The 27,715-nt window shown below is 36.3% G+C and overlaps 1 protein-coding gene across 24 annotated transcripts in view; it reads left to right on the top strand.

The window, feature by feature from the left end:
* Nucleotides 1-27,715, top strand: part of KDM6A (lysine demethylase 6A) — a 162,341-nt gene that overhangs the window by 19,823 nt on the left and 114,803 nt on the right. For all 24 annotated transcript variants that reach the window (XR_012039815.1, XR_012039816.1, XM_072847822.1 and 21 more), the window contains exons 3-4: nucleotides 16,078-16,186; nucleotides 27,637-27,686. Coding sequence is in view for 22 of the 24 variants with exons in the window: in XM_072847822.1 (XP_072703923.1) it covers nucleotides 16,078-16,186; nucleotides 27,637-27,686 (159 nt within the window). In the remaining 2 variants the exon portion in view is untranslated. The remainder of the gene's footprint in view (nucleotides 1-16,077; nucleotides 16,187-27,636; nucleotides 27,687-27,715) is intronic.

Here is a 27,715-nt window from a genome sequence, read left to right as displayed (position 1 = left end):
TTGCTGGATCTGTTTCTTCTTTTGTCCTTTTCTTCTGATCTTGTTGATAACATTTCTGTTTTGGAGAGAAAAATTGGCATTCATGGGCTTTATAAGAACTAAGAACATTTCAAAATAATAGGTGACGCTGGCTGTTATATGTATTTTGGTAAAAAGAGTAAGTCTGAGTTAGAAGCCTACCAACTAAATAAATGACGCGGCAGAAGGCAAATTGCATGCTTCTACCCATTTGAATGTGGGGGGGGAACATCTTTGGAAAAAAAAAAATGCTGTGAACAATTACTTGGAGCATACTGCTTTTAGAGAACGTGAGATGGTAGCGTAGCGTTATAAAACTCTTTAAAATACCCTTTCTAATGTAACCACCATGATTCCTGAACGCCTGTTTTTCTTGTAGCATATTATTGGTAGTTCTTGAGGTCAGAGAGCTGTTCATTCTTTTGGTACTATGCTGTGGGTGGCAATGAATGTTGGGCATGAGACATCGAAAGTTATTTAAAAAGTGATATCCAGTCTCATTTCTGTGGCGTTTGGGTTTGGGGGTGTTGATTTTTCTTTTTGTTTGTTTGTTTGTTGCCTCTTTAAATGGTTTGTTAACAGAAAGTTACAAATAACCATTTATTTTTTTTGCTTCAAGCCATTTTAATTTTTTACATAAAGTTTTGGAAGCATATCACAGAACGTGTAATGCTACTGACTTTTTGTGAATATTCTTACTCTTTTACTCTTTTCATTTTTCTTTTCTGGGCGTTGCTAAAATAAAACTTTCCTTCAAATTTAGGAGAAAATCATTTCATAAGTGAGTTTTGAAAAGCGGTTACCTTTATGTAAAGGAAAGCTTGTTTGTATGAGGACAGGAAGCTTTAGTTGTAATGTTAGGTGATACTGACATACCTGCAGTGTTAGTACTTGTCTTGTTAGAGTAATGCTGAAATTAAAGCCAAAATATAATCTGAAAGACCATAATAGTTGGGTTTGGTTTTTAAGAACTTAAATATATCTGCTTAAAAACTGCGTTGCATTCATTAATTAAAATTTAAGATTGAGATTCTCTAGAGAGAATCCAAGCACTGAATCCCACATGTATTTATGTTGTTGAAGCTGGCCAGATTCCAAATACTGTCTGTGGGTTTTGGGTCTGTAGTTACACTCTTCACTTAGAGTGTGTTTGCCTCCTGTGTGGACAGTAGGGATGCTGTAGTTCAAAACCTTAAGAAGTTAGTTCAATCTTTTACCCAAGCTTTCCCAAATACTTTTATCCAGAAGTGCCTCAAGGGCATAGCCCTTTGTTTCACAGTTTAGCTCTTTATAGTAAGTAATTGGTATTGGTCTGTCACACTCAGATAGAAATTGCTTTCAGAAATCCTGTGCAGAGTCTTTTAGAGAGAACACAAAAGAATACATAGGTTTACGTGAGAGTTTATAGCTGTTTTTGAAGCCTATCCCTTCATGTTGCAGGTGATGATGTCATAGATACATAGATACAGGTAATGTCATCACATTTATGAAAATCCCTGTCTTAAAGTGATAAAAAAGAGTACTTAAAAGTGCTCTTTTGCCTCTACTATTTTCATTTACATACTATGCAAGAGCCTAATTTTCTGATTCTTTAAATTATTTTTTAAATTTTCAGTCTAAATTTGCACACATTTGTTTGTCTGTCAACATTGTTGTTAGGCTGAAATAGCTCTTCTCTTTCCCTGGTGTTTGTTCTGTTGGTGCTTGTAGAAAATAGTCATACTAGCTTTTGATTTGCTAAGCTAAATAATTTGAGCTGTTTTGACTTCCTTTTGCAAGAGAGGCTCTTCTTTCCTCTTACCCCTGCAGTTCTCTTCTGAATTTATTTATCATTTTTGAACACAGGGAAATTTTCTAGAATGCTGTAGATCAAATCTGCTGAGATGGTATTAATATTTCTGCTTTTAGAACAGATTGCTCCCTGTCTCTTCCACTGCAAGAGCTTGGGAGCATCAACTGAAACTACCAGGAAGCAAATTCAGAACAAACTTAAGATGGTTCCTTGCAGTTCATCTGTGGATACTGCACTAGACTGATTATTGGTCTGACTTACCACGGTCACCTTATTTTATCTTTGTTGGAAATTTATCCTCTGTTGAACTCCAGAATCGTGTATGCTATTTTTTTTAATCAGCTTTATGTTGGCAGCATATACTCATCTTGGTTTGTTGCCTCGTAATCCAATAATTAATGTACTTGAGGTTTTTTTGAGCGGTTTTAGTAAGCCTGTTGCAGAGTTCAGGATCTTACATGGTTGTATAATGTTTTACTACTACATGCCTCCTAGATTTACCTTTGAAAAATCCATCTGTGGCATGCTGATGAGTGTGTTTTCAAGTTGTAATGTCCTCACCTCATTTATAGTTGATAGACCTAAAATACTACTTTAAATTCAGTCCAAAGGCCAATATCGTATCACTGCAAATTATGGAGATAATGATAGGCTACCACCAATAAGTGTACTTAAAAGGTGAACTACTGTAATATTATGTTGAATTTCGTGCTGCTTGGACACTATTAAATACCTGTGAAAATGGATTTTAGGTAGAGCTTGGTCTGACTCGCAGGAAAAATGAAAGCTTGTTGAACTGTATGTGAAACAAGTCCAGGAGACTGTGATTGAGAGTCTCAAATCTCATTCCATACTACACAGAAAGAATAAATTTTTGACAAACTTATTTACGGCTGGTGCATGTTGTGCAGCGTAACTGTACTGTTAAGCGTTATGGCAATAAGGAGAATGGAGTTGAGGTTCTGCTGCTTTAAGTCTGCCTGCCTGTGAGAGGGACTGGCATAAAGTTAGCAGGCCAAGTCTTTACATCTGGAGAGGCAGGGAAATAAAATTAACAAGAGCTGCAAACTTGATTTTAATATTCCACAAAGACTTTCAGTTTTTCAAGTTATCTCACAGCAAAAAGAGTTTCAAACATATTTTCAGTATGCTGTATTTTTTTCTTCTTAGCATAAATTGTCAGGTCTGTGTGGTTTGTCCTCCTAGCCTGCAAATAGACTAGCAAAAATTTTAAATCTTATGCCTACAACTTGTAACGCTTACTTCAGATGTGCTTTTCCCTGTCTCTGCTCTGATTCTAGGACTCCTTGTCACCTCCTTGGCTTACTTGCGTGCCTCCTGGTTCTACTTTTTCTGCAGGGCTGGGCCTTCCTGTCCTCAGCTGTCAGAAACTCCACTTACGGAGCTCTTCCACCTGCTCAGCATGTGGAGAGGAAGGAACAACAGATAAGAGAGGAAGCCTCCCTGTCTGCTGCGCCTCTCCCAGTCAGCGCTGCCTGGCCCTGACTGTGCTGGCTGGGGGAGCTTGTTCTCCCGCAGCTATCTGGTGCTAATTGGCCAAGAAGTTGAAAGCAGTTGCAGCCTTTCCATGCGCTGAACAGCAGCACAGACCTCACTAGTTAGGAGGTTTTTCCTGTAAGCCACATGCGCCTCATGAGATGCCAGTTCTCCATCTGTGGCCTAAAGACAACATAAATAATCTCTCTTGCACGTGCAAGTGTTACTCACATTTCTAAGCTTAAGCATAAAGCTTACACACCTCCTGTTGCTTGCACAGGACAGGCCACAGGTGGTCCAGAATGATGGGTTTTGCTTTTTTTGCATATAAATAAATCTGTTACTGCAGAAAGCTATAAAAAATGAACCTTTTGTACTACAGCTGACACTTTAAAATAAAGGGATTAAAAAGATTGACATTTGGGACTGACTTGCATGCTACCCTTTGCCTTTTATGATTACTTGAAAATGTCTTTAATTTAAATTTGATGCATTTTTAAATGTTCTTAAACTCTCTCACCTTTGTATTTTTTCATCCTCCCCAAACATTCTCTACGGAGGGCTAATCACTTGTTCTCTGAGTGACTGGCATGATTGAAGTGATTATTATGTGGAGATGCTATGTATTGGGTGAGTAATAATGGGGAGGCTGTTGTGCTGCCAAATGGAGTAGGGATGGAATGATAACGCGGTGAAGAGCGTGCAGTCGTTCAGGGCTTGAGTAAATTGTGATCTGTCTACTTTCCTGCTCTGCCATTCCCCCCTGAGGAAGGTTTCATCTCTCACTTGCGTGTTCCCTCTCGCTCGCTCCTTTATTCTGTCTGAGCTTTTATTTGCCGCTTCTGTGGTTGTGCCCAATGTGCTTTTTAGAACTTTATTCAGTGTCTGACTGTTGTGCTTGGTTCATGGATTTTTGTTTTGTTTTGCTGTTTTCCTTGTTTCCTCTCTAGGGGGATTGCTTATTCATGGTGACATACTGTTTTGACAGGGATTCTTCTACAGTGTATGGTGGAGGTTTTATGTATATTAATGAAGGCGAATGTAAAAGTGTGTGCACCTTTCCACATACCCTGTGTTGATGACATACTTTTTCTAATAATTATTAGTTTTACTCTTTGGGACCAGTACTTGAAAAAATCCAGTCTTCTGTGGAAATAAGCTTTTCTTGCATTGCAAAGTGTTCTTGTTGACTGCAGTTCTCACACTGTATTCTGACAATTTAAAGATCTTCTGTGATCAGGCCATTGAGTGCTTTGAAGGTGAATTTAACCTTTAAGCATAGATAGATTACATTAGTGATGGTGAAATGGGAGACACGGGTATGCCCTATTCATCCAAAACCTTAAAAAGGAAAACAGTCAACTTTTTAGTATTAAGGAATTGTCGTTTTAATAAAAAACTCTTGAGTGACTTTATGCCCTGGGTCACTATGTTGATGCATTTTTGCAGCCTCAGGTTGGTTGCATTTTGGAAACTATATTGCCTGTAAAACCTCTGAAGTTCCTTCTAAGGTTTTGCATTAATGTATACTTGAAATTAATGATGTCTGATGTAAACAATGTAGGAATTGATCCTTCCTACCTAAAGGCCTGAGTCATTACAGCTTCAGTTGACGAGTCTGATACTTAACTTACCAAAACACCTCATCTTCTGTGGAGTGAATCCTGTGGAGTACAGCACGTTCATAAAAAATAAAAGCTTCTCAACAAATGTCTGAAATGTATATTATTCAGTTATTTCTACCGTTATTTCATTTTAAATGGAAACCCTACAGTAACCTATCATAAGGAGATCTTCAGAGGTATTTGGTGTATGAATCACATACACGTGCTAGTTTATGAATGATGCCAATAGCCTCTGAACTTCCTGATGTTAAATGCCGTACTGCACATCTGTTCTTTTGGAATACTTTGTCCTATTTCAAATCTCTGGTGATGGGAGTTCACACCTCAGTGGGTTTATAAAATGCTTTCTAACAGTTTGTTTATTTAAAGATTTTTGAATTTTCTGTCTGGTTCTGAGAGAGAAGCAGTGCTTTTAGTGTTTAGAGATACTGATTTAGTCACTCTGAAAGATAGTATGGGTGCAACACAAGATAAATGCCAGGTTAAAGATTTGGGTTCCATACAGTGGAATTCCATTTACACTGTAAACTAAAAATTAAAAATTGTGCAAATAGACATGTTTTAAGAAATAAGATGGCCATTAGCTATTTTCTGTGAAGTTTGGGACTGGCAAATGTAATCAACAGTGTAAGGGTAGTGAATTGTGTGTAAGCTTGCCTATTTTTTTTTTTTTTTTAATATCTGAAGAGTTTAGCTGGTTTAGAGAACTGGCTGTTGGACATAGGTATGTTGGGGATGTGCATTGCTTTTCCTACAGTTTAGTGACTCATTTTTGAGGCAGTTTTGTGATAAACTCATAAAATTCTGTAGTTAATCATGGTTTGAAGATGAGGATGCTATTTTTGGATTTTCAGTTATTTCATAATTTTTAACCTATGCTGTTAAAATTGAAATCTAATACAACTTTAACTGTTACTATTTTTTAAAAATTAGAGTTACATATTAAGGAGTTAGGTGTGACTGGTTGTAGAAGCCCACGTTATTGAGCACTGTTCTATGTATGGTTTGAATTGGTGGCTTTTTGTCCACAAGTATTGGAGTATTGTGCATTAAGTAGTCGGAGAATGTGGTAACTGAAAGTTAGGTCCAACAGAAGGGGATATTGTACCTTTTCCAGCTGAGCATGGTAGAAAAGAGTATTTGCAAATCCTTCTGTTGAAAGGAATAGTAGCATGATGGAATTGAGAAGAACTCATAATTTAGGCTCTGTTTGTTAGTGTTCAACCAAGAGAGATGGTGGTGTGGCCCCAAACTCCTCAGTACCTTCCCCTAATGGATTGCATTCTTCTTTATCCAGTTGTTTGTTTTAAATCACAAAATCCACATTGTCTACACAGGGCCATACTGTAGTTGTGGGCGGGGAAAGGATAGGTGGAACTGAGTTTTCTACGTATAGGTGGAAGCTTAGTCTCTGTCATTCTCCCCCTGTCCTGTGAATCATCATGGTGACTTTAGGCTTACAAGCGAGGTTGACTCTGGAATCTGATATTTAAGGCACTTGCTATGAGTATGGACAACTCGGATTTAAATCTTTGTTTCAAATTAGGCAAAGCCCTGAATCTTGGTCTTCGTATCCTCGATGAATGTCCTTATTAGATGGTTTTAATGTTTTCTGGTGATTTTTTTCTGCATGTCCTGTCCTGTCCCCCCGCCTCTCCCCGAAAATTGAATTGGTTTCTGACCAGCTGTACTTACCAGGAGCTGTGTCCTTTGAAGCAGGCTCTGTTTTCTAGTTCAGTAGTATCCCTGGAAATACATAGAGCTACATGAAGGATTGGTCTTAAGCTTGATATATGCATGTTTTTCCACTTGGTATTTGTTAATGTCCATCTCTATATTGGATGTCGAATTTGATAGGGCTTGGGAAGCATTATTCAAGAAGGTCTTCTATCCAGCTCTAGGGGAATGTTAATGAAAACAGTCGGTGTTGACAACCTGCGTGGCTGTTTACTCTACAGCTATGGGATTCTTCAGGATGTGTTGCCTGTGCAAACTCAGTATGAAGTTTTACTTATCAGAAGACTCTGTTGGCAAGTTCCTGAGCAACGTTTGAGTGTATTGTCATTTTACTTGGTGTTTAGTGCATATTATGATGCAAATGCACACTAGTAGCTAAAATAATTACTTGTACTTTGTAGTGCATAAATACCAATTCTGAAATCTATATGAATATACCCCCCCCACCTGTTATTGCTACATAGCGCAAGTAGACATAATTTCTTTCCTGGAATGGGGTACACCAGCTCTTCCATTCAGAAGTGGTACTGATCATTAGTTGTGTGACTGTACCCAAAGGACTGGATTCCTCTTACTTCCTCATTGCAATTTTTTTTTCATTCAGACTGCCACATGAGGTGGGAAAGGTGAGGGATAAGGCTGGGTGTTTGCAGGCATTAGCAGAGAAGAGCTACAGCTCTTGTGGAATTATTGTGGTGCTTTTCAAGGTGTTAACTGGGCATAAAGTTATTCTCCAAAACATTTTTCTGTGCAAGCTGGTTTTCATGCACATTTGGTTATGTTCCAGTGTTGCTTACTTTTATACATGAGCAGTATCCCCATTGTCTAAGCATAATTAAGCAGCCACAAGAGGAGTATATATGAATGACAGTGGACAAGGAACATGATATGTGGAGTGGTACCTATATGTGAGATTTTGGTGATGTGATGCAAAAATCTTTGTGGGGCATCATTCCTGGTATACTGGCTATTAGAAGTACCAGCATTCTGAGACTCTCTGAAATAATGGTATTTCAGTGTTTGAAACCAGGTTCCTTCCATTTAGATGTGGGTTTTTTTATACTTTGTGTCTTAATGTACCTTTACCAATTTTATGTCTCCTGTGGTGCTGAAAACTCCACCCTATAGCATTAGTCTTTACACTTTCTTCGTAAACAGCTCCTGACCCATTTTCATCTCTGTTCTTCTAAAATAAATATTTTTTTCCTTATATTTTCAAACTAAACCACCAACAAAATTTATTTCTGAAAAGTGGGCCACCTCTGGTTCTTGAACCCTTTTGGAACTGAATTTTAGACTGTGCAGGTTTAGCAGAGCAGAGCAATTTGTGGTAGTTTTTAAATATCTTATAATAGTTGCTCTTCTAGATCACCTTGTATTCAAACAACAGCACAGAAAATCATTCTATTTAGTCTGAAACTAAGTATTTTCACAAATACATATTTGTTGTGTCTTTGTAGACATTGTCTTGTGCATATGTATGTACATTGTTCTCTGTTTAATACTTCTTTTTTCAAGCTTCTTTGTTCATTGCTTCATTGTCATCTTTGTGCTTGGTAGCTGATAGTCAGTGTTACACTTCCAAAGACTTGTGTCCGGATCAGGAGATCTTTGCATATATAACAGTTATTCAGATTTAAACTTTGGGTTTTTTCTTAGGTAAAACAGGCAGCTATTAATGCAGGCTCTGGCTTTCACTGGTCTTTTTTTTCTTTCTGTGTTGATTTTAATTGTGTTTCCAAAGTTATTTACCCAATGAAATTGAAAACAGCTATTTATTTCATGTATGATACCTTACTAAAATCTATATGAAAATCTGTAGCCTCCTATATACAACTGGCTTAACATCTTCAAAAAAAGATGTTTATCTATCAAAGTTAACTGTCTAAAAATGTTCTGAAGTATGACATGCTTGCACCTCAGTTGTGATGTTCTATGTTGGTATACTTAAGAATTGCTAGAATAAAATCAGATTTAGTAGTCTTAAATTTTAGTGTGTGGTGAACTATTCATTAGCTCTAGAACAATTGCTAAATTAAGCTGCTGCAATTCTACTTGAAATAGAATTATTATGGTAAAAATAATAATAAAAAAATGTTCCTATATTCTCAGATAAAAATCAGCCATTTCAGTTGCCTATGAAAAATTTACCGCTACTTTTAAAAAGTTGTTGTTTTTTTTTTAAAAAGAATAATTACGCAGGATTTGGAATGATGAAATTCCATACAAAATTTGTCATGATCTCCTGAATCTTCAGATTATGAAATGTTTTCAGGGACAGAATAGAGAGCATTGTGTTTGCTGATAGTTTAGAATTTGTTTTAATTTCCTGTATAATGTAGGTGTGTCTGTACATACATACACATCTATATTTGTAAGTATATCTTACTGTATTTAAAAGAAGTAACAAGGGGGGGGAGTTGCATCCTAAAGGTGATCACAAAATTAATGCAGAGTGATTCACTACATTAACTCCAGTCAACAAAATTTTCATCAAAATGCAATTGGTTGTGGACGCTGTCGACTGAAAACGACTAAGCTTCCTGTATTTTTCTTTGAGAAGCCTACACTATTGAGTTTACAGCTGTCTGGCAGAAAACACTTGTAAGGAATGTCTTATAGCTGATAATAAGTGTTCTTTATTCAGTGGTGGCAAGTTGGTTTTTTTTTCCCCCTCTGCTAAAATGTCACTTTTCTCCATTTATCATTGATTTGCATATATTCTACTTTGTATTCTGTTCTGCAGTTCTGTGCTTTTTATGAAGCAGTATCCCTCATTTTTCAATGATAATTGGCTTAGAAAGAATTATTTCTAAGTTACTAGTGTCTCCTATTCTCCATCTGATTGTAGCATTTGTTTTGGTGATACTAATTCTCCGCAATACTTTTCTAAATGGTTAATATTTTTTTATTTTACTGTTTGTTTTCTTATGGTGATAGTATGCTGCTTTCATTCCAGTCTCTAGAACATTTTTTGTTTGTGCTGTCTACCTTTCTAATTAGTTTTCGTGTTAATTTTCACTTGTAAACTTAGCAACCTTGCCCTTACTTCTGCTGTTTGCTGCTGCTTCTCCTCTTTTCTACTTCCGGATTATACCGAAGATGTAACAAAAATTTTTTTTAAATTATGCCTATGGTAGATAAGTCCTAGACCACAGTAGTGGCTTTTAAAGAAAATTCATCTTAATTGTTAAGATTAGAGTAACTTCCTGAAATTCCAATATACCATAGAAATTTTGCAAGAACGAAGTTACCAAAGAGCCCAGTTCATGTTTTTCCTTCTTGAGGCCTAAGTCTTTTGGGGCATGAGCATGTTTGTGTCCAGCATGCTGTACTTTTAAGTTTCATATAGTCCATGTATGAAATACAAGGAGAGTAAACTTGTGCTAAGTTGAGAGCGAAATTTTATAACACAGTATGAGCCTCACAAAGAGAGGGAGCATATAAAGAAGCTTTGAAAGCTGTAGTGGGAATTGACATTGAGTAAGAAAGTAGGGGAAGTGAAGAGTATTGTGCCATCCATACATAATATGTGAGCATTCAGTGGAGGATCTACTGAATTAATACAGGTTATCTTCAGTCAAATATGAATTGTATGCTTTTCTCTGCAGAAGTAAATGAGATGTTCTTTTAAGTCATCTACAGCCCAGGAGGTGGTGTTTATCCAGCCAGTCATTGATGTGGGGTGGGGTGGGGGAATTGGTTTAACTTCTAAAGAATTCAGGCTAGTCTTTTTTTTTCTCTTTGCTTAGCTGAAGCAAGCCTTGTTTGCGCTTCTGTTGTTGCAGAGCAGGAGCTAGAACTGAATCAGGAGGTTCTCAGGATGGTAGTTGTTGTCATTGTTACTAGAAAGTCACGTGTGCGTTTTGGTGAATTGTGGCATGGAGAAAGGAATGGAAGAGAAGCCTTTCAGAACATCCTCTTTTGATACTGAGGTGGGGAGAATGAGCCCAGCACATACATAAACTTCTGCTTTTCTGGTCTGTAGATATCCCTCAGACTGACTGGTAGTAGCTAGCGTGATCATCACTTAAGTGTCCAGCACTGTCTACATAATTGCTTTCTTTTCCAGAAGGGTAAAGTATCCCTTAAGAGCTAATTAACATTTCATTTCTGAGGATCAGTGTAGTATGTATTTAATTTGTGAAGAGTCCACTGATGTCTGTCTCTCCAAATTTTTTCACATGGAATTTTTTTCATGCTTCCATTCTCATTACCTGCTGTAAAGCCCATCCATTCAAGTTATTGCTTTCTAGAGAAACAAGAAAAAAGAAGCAGGAACTGTTTGTTTGTTGTTCCCCCTCCCCCCCCCGATGGAAGGCTTATCTTTATATACAGTAGTGTTTTCTGTTGTAAACTTTAAGGTTCTAGGAACATCTTGAGACTTTGAACTTGTCATTTTACACTGTGTTGTCTGCATTAAAACACTGTCTTTTTCTTGAACAGTTAATTTATTAACCAGTAAAATTAAAATAATTTCTTGCATTGTACATTACTGCCCAGTTGTTGCCAAGCTAACAATTTATATTGCTAGTTTTTTGGTTTTCTGCAGTTGGCAGTGTTTTTTCTGTTTTAAGTAAAAATTTGCTGACTCACTGCACTCCTCCATTTTCATATCATTAATATATTAAAGAATTAATAATTAACATTTTGTTATGTTTGGCCATTTAGTCCCGCTACTTTCATCTTAGTCAGTTATGCTTGTCACAAGTAAGAAAGGACATCATTACATCATCTTCTTTAGAAACTATTCAAAAAAGCTGTATTGATTTTTCCTTTTTTTTTTTTTTTAGCACAGTTGTTTAACAATAATTTGAATTTGTGCTGTAAAATACAAATAATTGCAACCAGTGATAATGGTGAAGTATTTTTCTTCGTATTAGTTGAAGTAGAAATAACATTGTCCTTATTTCTCCTTTATGAAGTAGAGCTGTAATATGTATCAGTGACTTCTGTATATAATATTTAGAATTCTGGTTTTATCTGTTGGATTGAGTTTGGTAGTTTGTTTGGGGTTTTTGTTGTTGTTGTTGTTTTGTTTTTTTTGTTATAGTATATTCCTGACTCTAGGGTCTTTTCTTCATGAAAAGACATCACATTAATAATAGCCAAAACTGGCATTTGCTTTATGGGGTTGTTTTTGTTTGGTTTGGCTTTTTTTGGGGGGGGAGGGGGTGGGGGGGAATGTTCTTCTCGCAACAGAGTGAAAAAATATTCCAGTTCCTTTCCCTGTGGAATAAGTAGTGAACGTACAGGGATTTGGTAGTTCATTTTAAAGATGATAATGGAATTATTTTTTTCTTATTGTGAACACATATGAATGTTTTGCTAGCTTTTTCCAGGTTGACAAATATACTAAGTCTTTTTCTTCTTCACTATATTGTATTTAAACATGTCCTAAGAATCGGTGGTTGAATTTCTGAAATCAGAATGCCCCCAGTCACTAACTATGATGTCATAAGAGGGGTTTGTAACTGTCATGTCAGAAGTGTTGACAGTAGTGTATTACTGCAGTTTGCTTTTAATCAAGCAGGTGGCAAACAACATGAGTATTGGGTGGTATTTTTGTTTTTGTTTTTTTTTTTGTTTTGTTTGTTTTGGGTTTTTTTTTTTATATCATATAAAGCAGCTTCTTTTCATGCAGTCATTCCTGTATTTGTTTCCTGCTTCTGCTCTGGTTGCCACACTGTGAAGCAGCTGCGGGTGATTATTTTGCCAAGTTCCTAAATTCTTCAGGTTTCCCTTTTATCTTCATGCAGCCTTGAACAAAGGGAAGGAAGTGTACGATGTTGTGTAGCAATCTTCCTTTTCATTTCAGGGTCTTTCTCTTTCTTGTTAATTTGTCAATACTAGCAATTTTCAACGCTGACTCAATTGAGTGCACTTATAAATCCATACAATGTGGAGAAATAACAATACTTAAAAACCTGAGGGGGTTTTAACTTCCTTAGAATTCTCAGTGTCTCAGGATGATTTAAATTGGTTGCATAAGTGATGCCGTAGATGGCCTTTGCAGTTACAGAGCCACTGAAATGAGATCTTTTGATTATTCCTTCAAAGAAACCATATACAGATACATGTAGTTGTGACCTCCTTCTTCAAAATGCTTTGCATCTGTTTGTTCAACTAAGAGACAAATTCTTATCTATGCAGAAAAATACTTGTTCCTTTCTAAAGATGTTTGTGGAGGGGTTGATGGGGAAGAAAGTTTTTTGACTAGAACCAGAGTTGGATAAATCAGTTTGTCTAGATGAATCTGCTCTGGCTACTATGAAGAACAAGAGCCACGTACTGACCAGTCTGTTCATCCTCCAGAGGCTCAGAGGTTGACTTTGGTGTTCCCGCCGAGGAAGTAAAGCTTGCTCTTAGTTTCTGTTTCATTTTGTTAGAATGTGCCAGAAGAATTTTAAAAATTCATATGAAACAACCATCACAATTTAAGTTTGCATAAATATAAGTGTTTTCCTGGTAGTGTTGCAAACAAGTCAGAGATCAACTGAGAGGGTGTACTTAATGGTGTAGTTGAACTGCTCTTACAGTAACAGTTAACTGTAAGTTAACGGTTGCTTAAAGGGGAAGTTCTGTTTTGCAGTTCTGGTGTCCTACGCCTTGCCTTGTGCTGGCATTAGTAAGATGGCTTAGAGGTATCTTCAAAGTGTACTCTAAGGCAAAGGGAAGATCTGCCTTGTTGAGAATTGATGTGAGTTGTGTGAAAGGCTTGGGCACAGCTTTTTGTATCCCTACTATATATGGTGCTTCAGATACTTGTGATAAATCTTTTAATGAGGGTTTACTTAAAAAGGGGCTGGGGACATGTTAAGGGTCCCTGGATGCTTAGCTGTTTACGTGCATGTAATTTATAATTTTCTTGAACATCCTGTATAGAAAAACCCTGTTATATTTGTTCATAAATTCAAGTTCCCTTTAAATACCTGTAGCAATTTAATTAAGGAAATTAACTACCCTAACTTCCTCTCCAGCAGTTTTTGTAAGCTACCTGTTGTGGTAGCAGTTTCTATATGCTCTGATCAGGGACTGAATTGTAGAAGACAAAATACTAATTTAAGAAAATGTCGTAGTGTGACTATTCTCTTCAATAGCTGCAGCAGGTATTGCATATAATCAGAAAATGGAAGGCCTATCTGCAAATTAATCTGTGACAGTAACATTAGGGGCACCAGTAAGAATTGTGTTACGATTTGTACAAATCCAGAGATGAGACGAAAAAGTGGGCAGAGGAAGCAATGCACAAAACCCAAGATTCTGCATTAAAACATTTGCAGATTGGAATAGGTTCAGCGCGTGAGCCTGAATATTGAGAATCTGTTCATACACACATAGTAATTTTAGGAAACTCACTTTGGACTTGTGTGCTTTGCTTCTGATTCCAGGGATCATATTCCTTTGATTGAGAGTTGGCTGACTCTGAGAGGTATTCATACTGGTGGGAATAAAATTAAAGGAGTAGCAGCTTTGATTAACTGTCGACAGAATTCCAGTCCTTCCAGTGCAGTTTGCTAAGGCAAAACTCATAGCATGAATGAACAGTTCTACAGGAGTTCTTTGATGCAGAGGCAAATACATGTCTCAATTTAATGTCTTCAGAATCTGGCCAAATAGCTATGGTTTGCAATATGTAATTTAAATGGTTTTATTAAATTGTTTTAATACCACACATACACCTTATAGATTTTAATATAGATGTTACCTGTTTTGCTGCAGTTTTGCAGCAGCATAGCTTTGTTTTTATCCATCAGAACTTTATTTCTGAAAACAGCCGTAAAATAATGCTATTCTGAACTTGGAAGTAGGTGAAAGCGTATGTAATACATCTCAAGCTTGGGATACAAACTGAGACCCGCTCATCTGGTCACATTGAGTACAGCAAGGCTTTGGGTCCATTGAGTACAGCAAGGCCTATCTTATTATGGCGTACCATTTAAGAAAATAATTTTAAAACTAGCATAGCAAGGTAAAAATGGCAAATTAGAATGCAGATTAGATCAGTAATTTGGATTCTCCACAGGTGTTTTTTAACTGTTTCTTAACATTTCCTCATTTTATTGTTGGCATTTCTCATTTTGATGATTAATACAAGTGTACATGAAGTGAATCACAAATATGGGTAAGACTACCAATTTAGTATTCAGACTTAAGTATTACAGGATAGATTGATCTTTCCCTGCCCCTTTTGAATTTCCAGTTTTAATAAAATTACTTAATGAAGCTCGTCATTTAAGATTAAGTATTAAGGTCTTTGATTACTGTAATATATTCAAATCAAGCAGTTCATAATTGTAACCAAATTTGAAACATAGAAAGACCATGAGTTGGTGAAAGTCATGGATTAACCAGCTGGAATTAGAATGCGTTGGAAGTCTGTCAGGCTTTTGAGAACTGTCTCAAAAGTCTACTGCTGGTGCAAAGGACCTTCCCTCCCATTTAAGTCTATTCAGCTACTTCATTTTAATGGCTAGTGTGTTCAAAATCAAGAAACTGGAAGTTCAAAAAGTTGGGAAACCGATTCATTTATTGGTTTATTCATTTATTCATTCCCAAAGTATAAGTAGGGTCATGAGGTAAGAATACAACAGGTTAAAGATCATGACCATTGTGGTGAATAGAAGGTATCAGTTCAGTTTATTAAAAATGCGTGTTTACACTTTGATCGTGTGTGCTGCATAAAAACTCCTAGGGCAACTTTTCTCAAAGTAAAAGTATTTTTTTAATTGGATCCATGTTTCTAACTTTAGCTTTACTTAGTCTACAGTAACTGTGTAGTAAGTAGAAGGTAGTAAAATGCATTTTGTGACATGATAGAAGTATGTGAAAAGAATCATATCTTGGGAAATATATGCTTAGGTATATACATTGCCTAAGCAAGCATATTGAGGTAGCGTATTCCTCAGTTTAGCAAAAACTAGTGAAATAACTGGTAGAATGAAATGTGAATCCTTTAGAAAAAGCAAACACAGAATGAGAATAAAATCAGAGAGGTTTCTTTTTGCAGATTGGAAAGAATAAAGAAAATGAATCTTTTTGCATTTCATTGATTTTTTTTTTTTTTTTTTTTTTAAGTTAAAAATTGACAATGTATGTTAGATGGGGTTTTTTGTGTTTGGGAAATCAAATGTTTCTGGAGTCCACAAATAAACCAGAGAAAACTTTTATTGTTCATTTGCTATCAGTTTGCATTAGAATCGGTGAACTTCCAAATCTGTTGCGTCTTAAATATTACATTTCTTCTTTGAAAAGTAATGCTAACTACAAGTTATTGAGAGTGTTTGTAGACTTCTTGTCTTGCGGAGTAACAAGAAATTTTGTTACTTCTCAGAAAGTGTACAGAAAATGTATTATTTGCTTTAGTTAAATACAGGATTTTGAAAACCTTGTATTTCTTTTTCCCAGGCTGTTCGCTGCTATGAATCGCTAATTTTGAAAGCTGAAGGAAAGGTCGAGTCTGATTTCTTTTGTCAGTTAGGTCACTTCAACCTCTTATTGGAAGATTATCCAAAAGGTAAGGTTTTTTAGTACTTCCAATAAATGTCGTTGGGGGATTGTCATTTGATGTAGGTGACACAATAGAATGAAAAACGTTTGGATAACTTGCTGTTTTCTCAGTTTGTACTGTATTTCAAAGCCCACAACAGAATAAGACTGATGATGTCTTTACGAAAGCAGTTGTATTCTAACTTCTCATTCTTCTTTTTTAATTGAAAAAAACAAACCAAAACACTACTGGTTCACGTATGAATATGAAGTTTATTTAGTTTATACAGTAGTACCACACTGTCTACTTCATTTTTCTGGTTCATTATTATATTGCTATACAAACAGTTGAACCCATGCCTCTGAAGGTTTCCTAGGGGGGGTGGGAGACAGATGTGCATAGGATGAGCCTTAGTGCTTTCCTGTATGTCCACAATCTCAACAGGTAAGACTAGGCTGAAAGTGTTAATTCAAAAGCAAAAATCTGCATTTAGAGTGTGTTTCAAGTTCTGTTTTAAATACTGAGTGGAAGAATGGGTGTAGGTCATGGTTTTTTTAGGCCTCTGCTTCATCAGTCTTTGAAATTACTTAAATATTTTTTGCCATCATTGCAGCCAGTGAACATAGAACCTTATGTACACTTGTGCTTTGTTGCTTGTGGGTCAGTAGAGTGCCTTTATGGTAGTGGTGTGGATTCCCAAAGATACTCTGCTGTGTTGCTGACCGAGACATAGGGCTAGATCTTCAGCTTGTCCTGTTTCCACTTCATGTCACCCTGTGTGTCAGGCCCAGCTTCTGATAGCTGCCTTCCTTCCAGTGATTGTGGGAGGTATGGATGAGTAGAAAGCCTTTTTGGATCTTACTCCCTAACTAATTAGAACAGGTCAGAATGTTTACTTTTTTTCATGGGATGGGTTTTTTTCATTGTTGTTGCTTTTTAGTTTTAAAATGAATGCAGTTTTGTTTGACTTTGTGTAAGGAAACAAACAACACTCCCACCCCAAAAATGTCTACTCCCACGCCACCCCTTTTTCCAAACACACAAAAATACTGGTTTACAGTTACCTTGGGATATAGAAATAGGGAAATGAATTATAACTGATAGTAGTTCAAAAGCACTGCTTAGTGATTCAGGCTAGCTGTGGACCATTTCATAACAGTGTGTCTATGTGTCCACTTGTTCACTATGTCTAACATAAAACTGTGAGTTAGGGTTCCTGGAAACCTACCTCTCCTTCTTTTTTTAGGTGACAAATGTTTAGATTTGATATTACTAGGGAGGAATTTGCAGTTACCTAAATTCAGTATGTAAATTCAGAAGGCTTTGAGTGATCAAGGCATCTGTCTCTTGAATATATGGGGAGCTTAGGTAACCACAACTTGTACCTACATCCTATCTAACTGGTGTAGTGTAACCACCGGGGTTTCCAATTCCATCGACATAGGAAAACCTGAAGGGAATATGCTGGCAATATGCTGGCTACAGAATTTCCTGAAGAATGGTCTGATCCCATGTTTCTATTTTATTTTATTTTTTAAAGAAAATTCAACCATCCCCTCTGTAAACAACTTACACTTTTGTTTCTGATGAGCCTAATACAGCTTGGTATGATGTGAATGCAATATGGCTTATTGGATATATTTTACTTAGCAAAAACAGCACAGGATTGTGGGCTGAACTGTATTAACTCTGCTGTTGAGTTTATAACAGTTAAGAGTGACAGGACTAGAGGTTGCTGTGGATCAGAGGCGAGGTTTACTGATGGGGAGTCTGCTTTGTACTGTGTATATAGTTTAAGAACAACCTTTAAAAATAGAAATGATGGTTGAAAATACCACTTCTCCAGAACTGTAAACAAGCATAAGCAGAACTGTGTGGGAAGAAACATTTAGGCATTAAAAACTTGAATTAAAATACTTAGTATTTTCTTAGATGCCTGTTTAAAGTTACATCTCAATGATGAAAGAAGTCTCAAGAAGTGAAAGAACTTTGTTAGTAATGAAGTATAAAAGAAAAAAAGGTGTATCTATATTTTCAAAGAAATAGGGCAGTAGGGAAAATAATACTGGCGGAATCTTAATTGATAGGAAGAGGGAAGTTAAAGGGTTTTTTTATTAAGAGAGGGACACATGTTCTTGTTCATAACAGTTGTTGAATTCCAGTACCAAAGACTGTAAAAGTATTATGCACAATGCAAAAAGGCACAAATGTTCCATAATTAATTTACTACTGTTACTTGAAAGAAGTAGAATGCTGGTGTGTTGCATTATAAATTTAAAGTAAAAAGAAATTTTATTCCATTCTATAAATTCTGTTACTTTTAATTATCATACATTCTAATTGCAATTATAGTTAAATTTTAAATGCTTGGGAACTGAAAAGTAAGGGGAGTTCAGAAATGTTTTGATCTCACTAATGTATATTTTATCCAGTTTTTAAGTCCAGAAGTTCCAGAAGTGTAAAATGCTGAAGCAGGATGATCTTCAGAACTATAAATCTGTCTAGTCTGAAGTTAGTCTTGGACAAAGTTGTGGAGAAGTTGATGTATTTAATAACTCGGATGTAATTAATAAACTATCACAAGATAGCAGCATGACTAATGCTGCACAACTTTTTTTTTCCTTGGAAGCCTATTATTTATTTAAATAAATATCTTTAACAAATGTGTACACCTTTGTATATAGTGTAGAAAGGTGTGTCTGTTAAAGGCAAATGTGATAGTGTTCTTTGTTTAAAAACGCTTGCAGTATAGTTTGTGCAAAGCAGAACAAAATTGTTAGTTGATTGCAGAAATACGATCAGTGATCAAGATGAAGCAATGCTCAGTTGATAGAGATCTGTTTGGTTGCATGTATATAGTTTCTTCTGTTTTGATATGTCTCATTTTTTCACAAATAAGTTGACAAATATGGATCATTCAGTTGGGTGTATTTGTTGTGTGTTAGTGTTAGCAAGTATGTTCAAGGTGGTTTCTGTGCCCAGCTTTCGTTATCTTGATCAATACTGGTGAGAATTTGGCTTCAGAATTTCCCAAAATGAGAACGTTCGCTCCTCCCAGTCAAAACTATTCTGTTTCCTCAGTAGCATTTTCTTAACTCTAATCCGATGTCTTCCTCCCCCCCCCCTTTTTTTTTTTTTAAAATGAGGCAGCTATTCCCCAGCTGTCTGATTGTTTCAGAGGTTTCCAAACCCGTTGTTCCCTGGGCGTGTCTTTAGTGCCCCCCCCCCACTTGTTGCTGCTCTCTGCTTTGTGCTGGCACAGCTGAACATGCAGCTGTGTGGGGAACTGATCCAACTGAAAAATAACCTAGCAGAAAAAAGTGACGCAATTGCCCCAGAATGTGAAACTTAAGCCTCAAGTTTTGCCAGAGGAGGTTGATGAGTTGTCATGTAGGCTTTTGGATGCTGGCAGCATTGTGAATCCAGCTAGGACTCCGTGGTATATACCTGTGAACTTTGTTTGCTACTGCATTCTTTGGGAGGGTCAGGATTTTACCAAAATTACTGTGCTGCTCGTTTTGGAAGAAACTGCTGCTACATCAGTAGTTGGGGATTTTTAATTTTTTTTTTTTTCCCCCGTGACTCTGGTTTCCATAAGGCACACAGAGTGTAGACAGTGATCTTTAAGGTTTGGGTTCTAGGTGAATGCTGTTTAATGGGCTCACGGACTGTGACATCATCTGTGTTTTCCTTAGGGATCTTTATATCTATTTTGTAGAAGGGTCATCTATATTGGCTGTGTTCCAGCCTGTGACTTGGAGGACAGCTAACAGTTGCACAAGTGGAGACATACTTTTATCATTTGCTTCCTTGAATTGCTGTTCTCTAAGCAAAATTCCTGGAAGTAGAAGTAGATAATGCAATTAATGAATGATTTGGGAAAAACATGCAATTATTCACATCACAGTTACTGAAGCACAATAAATACTGCACTAAAATAATTCTTACTGCTGTACTCCAGTGGTGATCACATTTTTTATGTACTATGTCAGAACAGTTTTAATAATACTTTGTTTGTAGATAGTGACTGTGTTGTCAAAAGCACTAATATAAAAATATTGTAAGTAATTTATAAGATAGTATTAATTAGTCCAAGGGCATTTTTTAGCAATTGTTAGGCTAAAATTTAAAACAAAACTGAAAAAAAACCCAGAATGTTTATTGGGGTGCTCATTTTAGGCTGTATCTTAAGATACAGACTAAAACCAAAATTTAAACACTTTTTGATTGTTCTTGTGTAAAGTTGGTTGGTTGCGAGAACAACTCCCAGATTCAACAACGTATGTGTGTTCCTTTGTACTTACAATTCCAGCTCTGTAGAGAATTTCTCTGTAGTGGTTAATGTCTTCTAGGACTTTGAAGGAAAGTATGGTCGTTAGGAAGCATTTCAATGCGCTGTGTTCTGAGGTACCGAGTAGTAGGAGTCATCTTATAAAATGTAAGAGAGAACTTCCCAGCATAGATAGGATTGTGCTGGTTGCTTGGGGGTTACTGCTGGCCTGTCTTTTACTGATGAGTCCTGAAGAACTAGAATGGATTTTAAGTAGCGTAGTAATCTGAATGAGTTGAGGAAGAGATGGCTGTGTTTCAAATAAGTGTGATTTTTAGGTTTAATTTTTTTTTTTATTTTGTTGTTTGTAATTGTTAATAACTGGCAGAAATTGGATTGCTTCTATTTAGAGCTGTTTATTTTATCTTCAGGATGCCATTGTTAAATTTGGGGCGGTTTAATTTCAGGTGGTTCAAACCATTACGTGAAACTCCTATAGAAAGAAGTAAGAATGCTGTCGTAAGCTTAGAACATTATATTGTTCTTTATAAGTAGTGTGTGTGTGGGGCGGGGGCTAGCAGTAGAAGATTGTTATTATAGAATATAGCTGGACCGTGTTTTTTGACTGGTTGTCTCAGATTTTTCATTTTGGGCAGTGTTCAAAATAATCAATTAAAAGTCATTCTGCGGAATATGCCCTTTAAAGGATTTTTGAGCTTCAGTTGATTCCATTGTGTTCCTTCACTGATGTTCTTAATATTTTAAGACCTTTCATAGAGTTCATTTCTAAGGGATTTCTCTAACAGTAAACTCCTTGTCAAACTCGTGTATGTCTCACATGTTTATTACTTCTTAGTCTCCTCTGCAGCTTGTAGTTGGACATGATCATGGAGCAGTGGGCTTCTCACCACTTTGCTGCTGCATTATATTTCCAGATTAGGATGTATAGTTGTTAATAAAATTACTTAGAGGACTACTTGGTGATTTTTCTTTCTTAAATGTACGATTGTGTTGCATTTGTGTGTCTGCCTTCATTCAGTGTTAAAAGGAAGACATGCTTTAGGCTTCTTTGATCGTCCCTTTGATACTTTCAGCACAAATCTCTGGAGGAAATGGAGAACAACCTCTTTCCTGAGGCCTTGGAACAAAAGACCTGAGCTGCATTTTGCTGCTCTAGCTTCCACAACATTTTTTTTTTTGTCGTTGACTCATCCTTGGAATTTCCTCACCTTTTGATGTCTTTAATTTCATGGCCCAGCAGTGTTCATCTTGTGAGGTTAAAACACGATTGTGGATAAAACCTGCATTATGTAATAAGCTGTTTCCATAACCTGCATCTGTCTCCTAGGAGTTTAATGAACATTTATTTTTCCTGGAAGCATTGACAGATTTAAAGCAACGCATGTGCCCTTTCCTTGCTTCCCTTGTCCAGTTCTTCAGATAATTTTCTATCTTACTATTCGTTTTCACATCACATAAGCACTAAGGAATGTTAGTGCTTGTTTAAAAATTAACATTAAAAACCGAAATTTCTATTTAAGAAAACAAGTATTGATTTACACAGAAGAATATGGAGCTTTGAGTTGTTTTAAAGTTCTGTTTTCAGGGGTATGTCATCAAATTAATGCTTGCTTGTAACTTTTAAAAAGTTCAGCAAACCAAAAATCTGTTTGTCACCTTTAGCCTTGCAAGGTGCCACTAGATGGTGTCAGTATCTAGTTCACTTTTTCCTTACTCAACCACTAAAATACTCACTGCTCCATGTTTGCATCACTTTCAAAGGCCTCTTAAATTTTCAGGTATCATCAAGTAGGTTTGTTAGAGCAGATCATAAAAGCCATCATTCTGTGACTGCGTGATTTGTGATTAGATGTGCTAAAAATGACAGGTAGGTGGATACCATTCAGTCTAGATGTTTTGCTCCCCATTTTCACCTCACTTGTTTGTTTAGGTTATGTATTTAGACTCTGGATATGAAGAGAGATTGTCTATTGTATTACTGAAATGATTATGTAGTTCATAGAGTTTTACCATTTTCTTATGAAATGATGTAGATGAAAAAAAATAGCATCCTGAAACCACATACATGGTAATTATGTAAAATCTATTTTGTATCGTCTATGTGGAATCAAGGAATCTTAAACAGGGGCGAATAAGAAACCTAGTATCATTCCTGTCCTGATTCTGAGATGTCCCTTGATCCTAGTCATAGTAAGAGAGGAACGCAAACTCTTAGGGGGCAAATAATAAAGGTTGTCAGTGTTAAAGTAGCTGTAGATATTGCAGAGTGGGTAGTTCTGGGTGGCTGTAAAAACCTGTAAGAAGAGGAAACCAATAGACTGTGACTGTATGAACTCATTGAGGGTCAGCTCTGCAGTAGGTGGCAGAGGCTTATAAGACAGATTCTGAAGCGAGCCTGAGCTACAGAGGTTTCTTACTGTCCAGAATTTTTAATTCTTTGGGTGGAAAGATGGTGCTTTTCTTTTCAGAGCTGTTTTAGGTAAACATTATTTTATTCTCATCCAGCAATATAGCTGATTGTGATTGATCTTGATCTGAAAAGCTACATATAACTTTGAGGCATACACCACCACCCCACCCCCCTTCAGGGTAGGATGGTAAATGCTCTGTCTGCCACTCAGTAGGTTGTAGGGTTTTCAAGAATCTGATCATAAGGATTACCTGTTAGGCAAATAATGTAAATTGTCAGGTTTTGGAGAGGGATGTTAATAGGAAGAGTGTAAGCTGATACAATAAGTAATGAAATACTGGGTAGAAGGATGGAGATAGGTAACTATGAGCATCTTTTTTAGGAATTTTTGAGTCACTTGTCCAATACTGTTTTAGATGTCTGAATGTGGTCTCTTGCCTTTGTGCTTTTAAGAGAGTTTTCTGTGGTTGACTAGATCATTTTATAAATATAGTTGACAGTGAAGCAAGAAATGTCCTGCTGTTGGCACTCAGTTCTGTTCTTTCTGAGTCTGGACATGCATTTCCTAGATGCTCAGGAGTATTTTGCATGCTGAACAAAGAAGTTTCTGTGGCCTCCAACAATTCCATAGATTTAAGAATTTTGGTAGCAAACTTCTAGATTGGGAAAGCTCAATAATAATAAGTTCCTAATCAGAAGATTGTCTGCAGAATTCTGCTGTGCCTAAGAGTGATTTCAAAGCACTCATTTAATTATGTTTAAAAAAGAACATCTTAACTGAAACGGGGTCATTCACTGTATCTGTAAAAATGAGAGTTGACCCTATGTTGAAAGAGGGGCAGTAGTTAATAAAATTTTTTTCTGACAAAAATTGTCTCACCTTGGAATGACCAGTCTTGGAGGATAAGTAAAGGTGCAAATGACATTGCAGCCTTTAGTGGTGTGGGTGGGTTTGTTTGTTTGTTTGGTTTTTAATACTACTAATGTGATGCATGACACAAATGACTTTCTTTTCACTTTTTAATAAACCAGAGAATATAATCTTATAATTAGAATCATAGCACTGATGAAGCATAGCCTATGTTTCAGATAGGGACTTGTGTAAAATTTTTGTTGCTCAGCAGATTCACTTGCTCTTGTTTTTCTTCTTAATCTAGGATAAAGTTTGTAATTTGAGGGGTTTGCACTCAGTTCTTACAGTTATAAACTTAATTTAAGGGAGAAGTTGCTTGTAGTTCCATAATACACTTTTTAGATAAGGTACTCTATTTCTACACTACAGAACTCAGGATAAATGTCTGCTCACTGGTGGCTCGCTCAGGGAGTAGAAAGTATGGTAGGGTTCAGATTTATGGTTCATGTTCTACTGCTTTAAAACTAGTAGGTTGTTTTAGTTTTTCAAAAATGTTGCTTTCATAATTTGATTTCTAGCCTCTTCTGATATGCAAGATTCGTCTTAGGGATATGCTTGATTAGGGATGTTTCATGTGGGCTCTGGCAAAAAAATGCTCTCTTGAATCCCCTTTTTCTTTTTTTCTGCCTGTTCCTTCAATCGTTTTCAGCAGAGCTTGAGTGCTTGTGGAGCAGATGTTTAATCTAGGTGTAAAGAGGGCTGAAACAAACTTTCACAGGTAACTAATTAACTGTAAGATGAGCACTTGTTAAATACTGAAATTGTGCATCAGTAATGGTTTCTAGTTGTCTAACTTTCATTAGAAACTTATTCATGGACATTTCATGTCCCTAACTTTTCACGGACATTTAGCTCCATGATTCATTGTTACACATTTTCAGCACAACACTGAGAATTTTAGCATTTCATCTTCAAGAAGTTAAGTAGAAGCAGAATACTGTTACCCTAGAAGGAAAGGCTGGATCCCTAGAAGAGGTTGCTGAATCCAGAAGTAGGATTAGGCACTTCAGACACCTAAGAGGAGCACTGTAGTGTCGTCTTTGTTCCTCTGGGGGAGTAATGTGACTTTCCTTAGAATGAAGGCCTTGTCTTCTTATCATGTAAACATGAAATACGCTTCAGCAGTCCATGCTTTCCATGTACTTTTTTCTAATTGTAACATGAGCCTGGCACATTAAAGCAGTCATTTCAGCTGTTACTATGGGAAGTTGCTAAACTTTATTGAAGAATGGAAGAGTTAGAAAAGAAAATAATTTGCAAACATCAGCAGTTTAAGGAAAACTGGTAGGATATCATGGAGCAAAAGACTCCTTTCTTTAATAGAAGAACTTTTCCCTGTGTTAAATGGAGGTGCTAGAATTTCTCTGGGCAAGTTTCTTTACGAGCAGTGACATTTGTGGAGCCTAGTTTCCTGTGCTTCCCCATCTTCCTTCTCCCCTGACACGGGGCTTTATCGGGTCTGAATGAGTGAATACTTTCAGATATCTTCTCTCCCTTTTTTCAGTGCTGCTCACCTCTGTTCCTTTGTCTCTGACTGGGGAACAGGGCTGCACGCGCTCTGACTAGCTACTGTTAGGAGCAAGAAGAAAGGCTTGAGCTGTACACCTTTTTGTTATACTTCGCTATACTTGCTAAACATCCAAGGAATGTTTTGGTCACTGAATAGCAGTCAGGCGCTTTTTTTTCTCTTTTTCTTTTATTTTCTTTTCTTTTTTTTTTTTTTTTAGGTCTTTTGTTGCTTCTATTTTTGTATTTTTTTAAACAGCTGACATTTTATAAACTTATTAGCAGTACCTTAACTGCTATAGGGAAACATGTATTTCAGCTCTCTTGTTTAATGGATATGCTCATGTGGGTACTCCTATATTTTTTAACAGCTACACTGAAAGAGTTCTCCCTTTTATTTTTCCAGCATAAATCCTTAGCATCCTCTTAATGTTCTTTTCACCTTTTTATTTTATCCATATCCCCTGTATAATTGACTGCAATAGTTACTTTAAAAAAAAATAATATATTACAAGAAGTTCTCAGTTTCCTAGATCTTGCATAATATGCTGCTGTTGACTTAAGTATTTGAAATATGCTTTAACCTTTAAAATTGGGATAGTTACTGCTTGAGTGAAAAAAAAAAAAATAAAATCCTTTTATTTAAGTGTGGTGCATTACAAAACTGTGTCATAGAGTGTGTGTGTGTTTTCCTATTTGGGAAAGCAAAGTCATTCCCACGTTCAAAAGCTAATTATGCCTTTCTGTTGAAAAGTCATTAATGATACCTGGGAGAAGGTGAATCTAGAAGGAGTATTTGGGGTAGGAGGTTATTTTGTGTTATTGTGAACATCCTTTATAACATAATTACAGAATGTGACTGAAATGTGCTTAGTCTTAACATTCTTAAACTTACATCATTAATAAGACTGCAGTCATATCCTTCAGTTTGTTAAATTTGGGGGGGGGCTGGAGGAGGAATTGTATTCTTAAGTTGTGAAAGACTTTGCCTGATTGACTAGATTTTTAAGTGATTTTATTCATGTAAGTTGCATGTAAACATTTACATGTATTGCATGTTGATAGTGTAAGGGTGATGAGTGTTCTCCTAGTTTTTTTTCTACTCTGCACATCTAAATAAATCGCAGTTTAGAGCACCAAAATTAGAAGCTGGCTTCACAAGCAGTTCCAGTGGTGAGGGGGACCTTATGGTCATGATTCAGCATGTATCAGTTAGGCATTTAAAAATACAAGGTTGTGAGTCTTCATAGACAGATGAGTGCAAAGGTATATTCTTAAGAAGAGAAAGCTCTGTGTGCCTTGTCATTATGTGTATGTTGTTCTTATTTCACTTAAACTTAAGGCCTTTTGTTAAGTTCTGGAAATGAATATGCAAGACAAGCATTGAAGGGTGATAAAATTTAGGGAATCATTTATCCATGTTACTTGCAGGAAATGAACCTGCACATAAAGTACATACTGTTCTTACCCTCCTAATCTCTTCAGTGTTTGTTTAGTGTTTGTAGTTTTTCAAAGCAGAGGTTGTCTTCTTTTGTTGTTTGGAAAATAACATATTGTGTAGAAACCATTCTTAAATCTTAAGAAGCAAACACTTGAAAAATCAAAATCTTAGTGTTACTGCAGTGAATCATTATTTAAAAATCTTCATTTTTGGATGGTGCCTAGTGCAGTGTTCTTATAAGAACATAAAGCCTGTCTGCATTCTAGTCTGATGTGGCCTGTTAGCCGAAGGGCAAGGTGAATCAACCAGAATTTTTAGTGGGGAAGAGGGATGCAGGAATGGTGATTTGAGAAATTTATTGCTAAGTAGAGCTAATAGTCTACTGAACAGAGCTGTTCTTAGCGCTGTTTTCCAGGTTAGTCTTGGTCTTAGATGTTGAATAAAATGTAAGCTTTTTTTTGCTTGCTTTTGTTTCTCTAGTTACTGAGTGAAAGGGCATGTGAAATTGATTTCTCTTTGTGTGTCCCTCTGCACCAGTTCTTTAGAAATTACAGGACATCAGGGAGCATGGTAAATGAGCTACATGATTAAATTTTTAAATCTTACAACAGCTTTGTCCAGGATGAAAATCCCAAAATTTCAAATGATTTCTTTTGTTATAGGTTTTCTTTAAAATATTGCTTGATTTACATTTGTAAGATTAATAATAAATATACTTTTGGGTTGACATTTCATAAAACAAAATTATAATCTTAAGGAATGCATTACCCACAACAGTGTACTTATTGTGGCAGTGTTACTTTTATTAAACCATTTATCATTTTAATGTTGTGTATTCTGACTCTTGAGGTTTTCTATCTTTTTCTTCAATAAAATGCAACAAAAGAAATTCAACATTCATTTTTCTTTCCTACAGCATTATCTGCATACCAGAGGTACTACAGTTTACAATCTGACTACTGGAAGGTCTGTATATGCTGCCTTTTTTTTTTTTT

This window comes from Ciconia boyciana, chromosome 1 (assembly GCF_034638445.1).
Source record: "Ciconia boyciana chromosome 1, ASM3463844v1, whole genome shotgun sequence".
Classification (NCBI taxonomy): domain Eukaryota; kingdom Metazoa; phylum Chordata; class Aves; order Ciconiiformes; family Ciconiidae; genus Ciconia; species Ciconia boyciana.
This window is presented reverse-complemented; position numbering and strand designations above follow the sequence as displayed.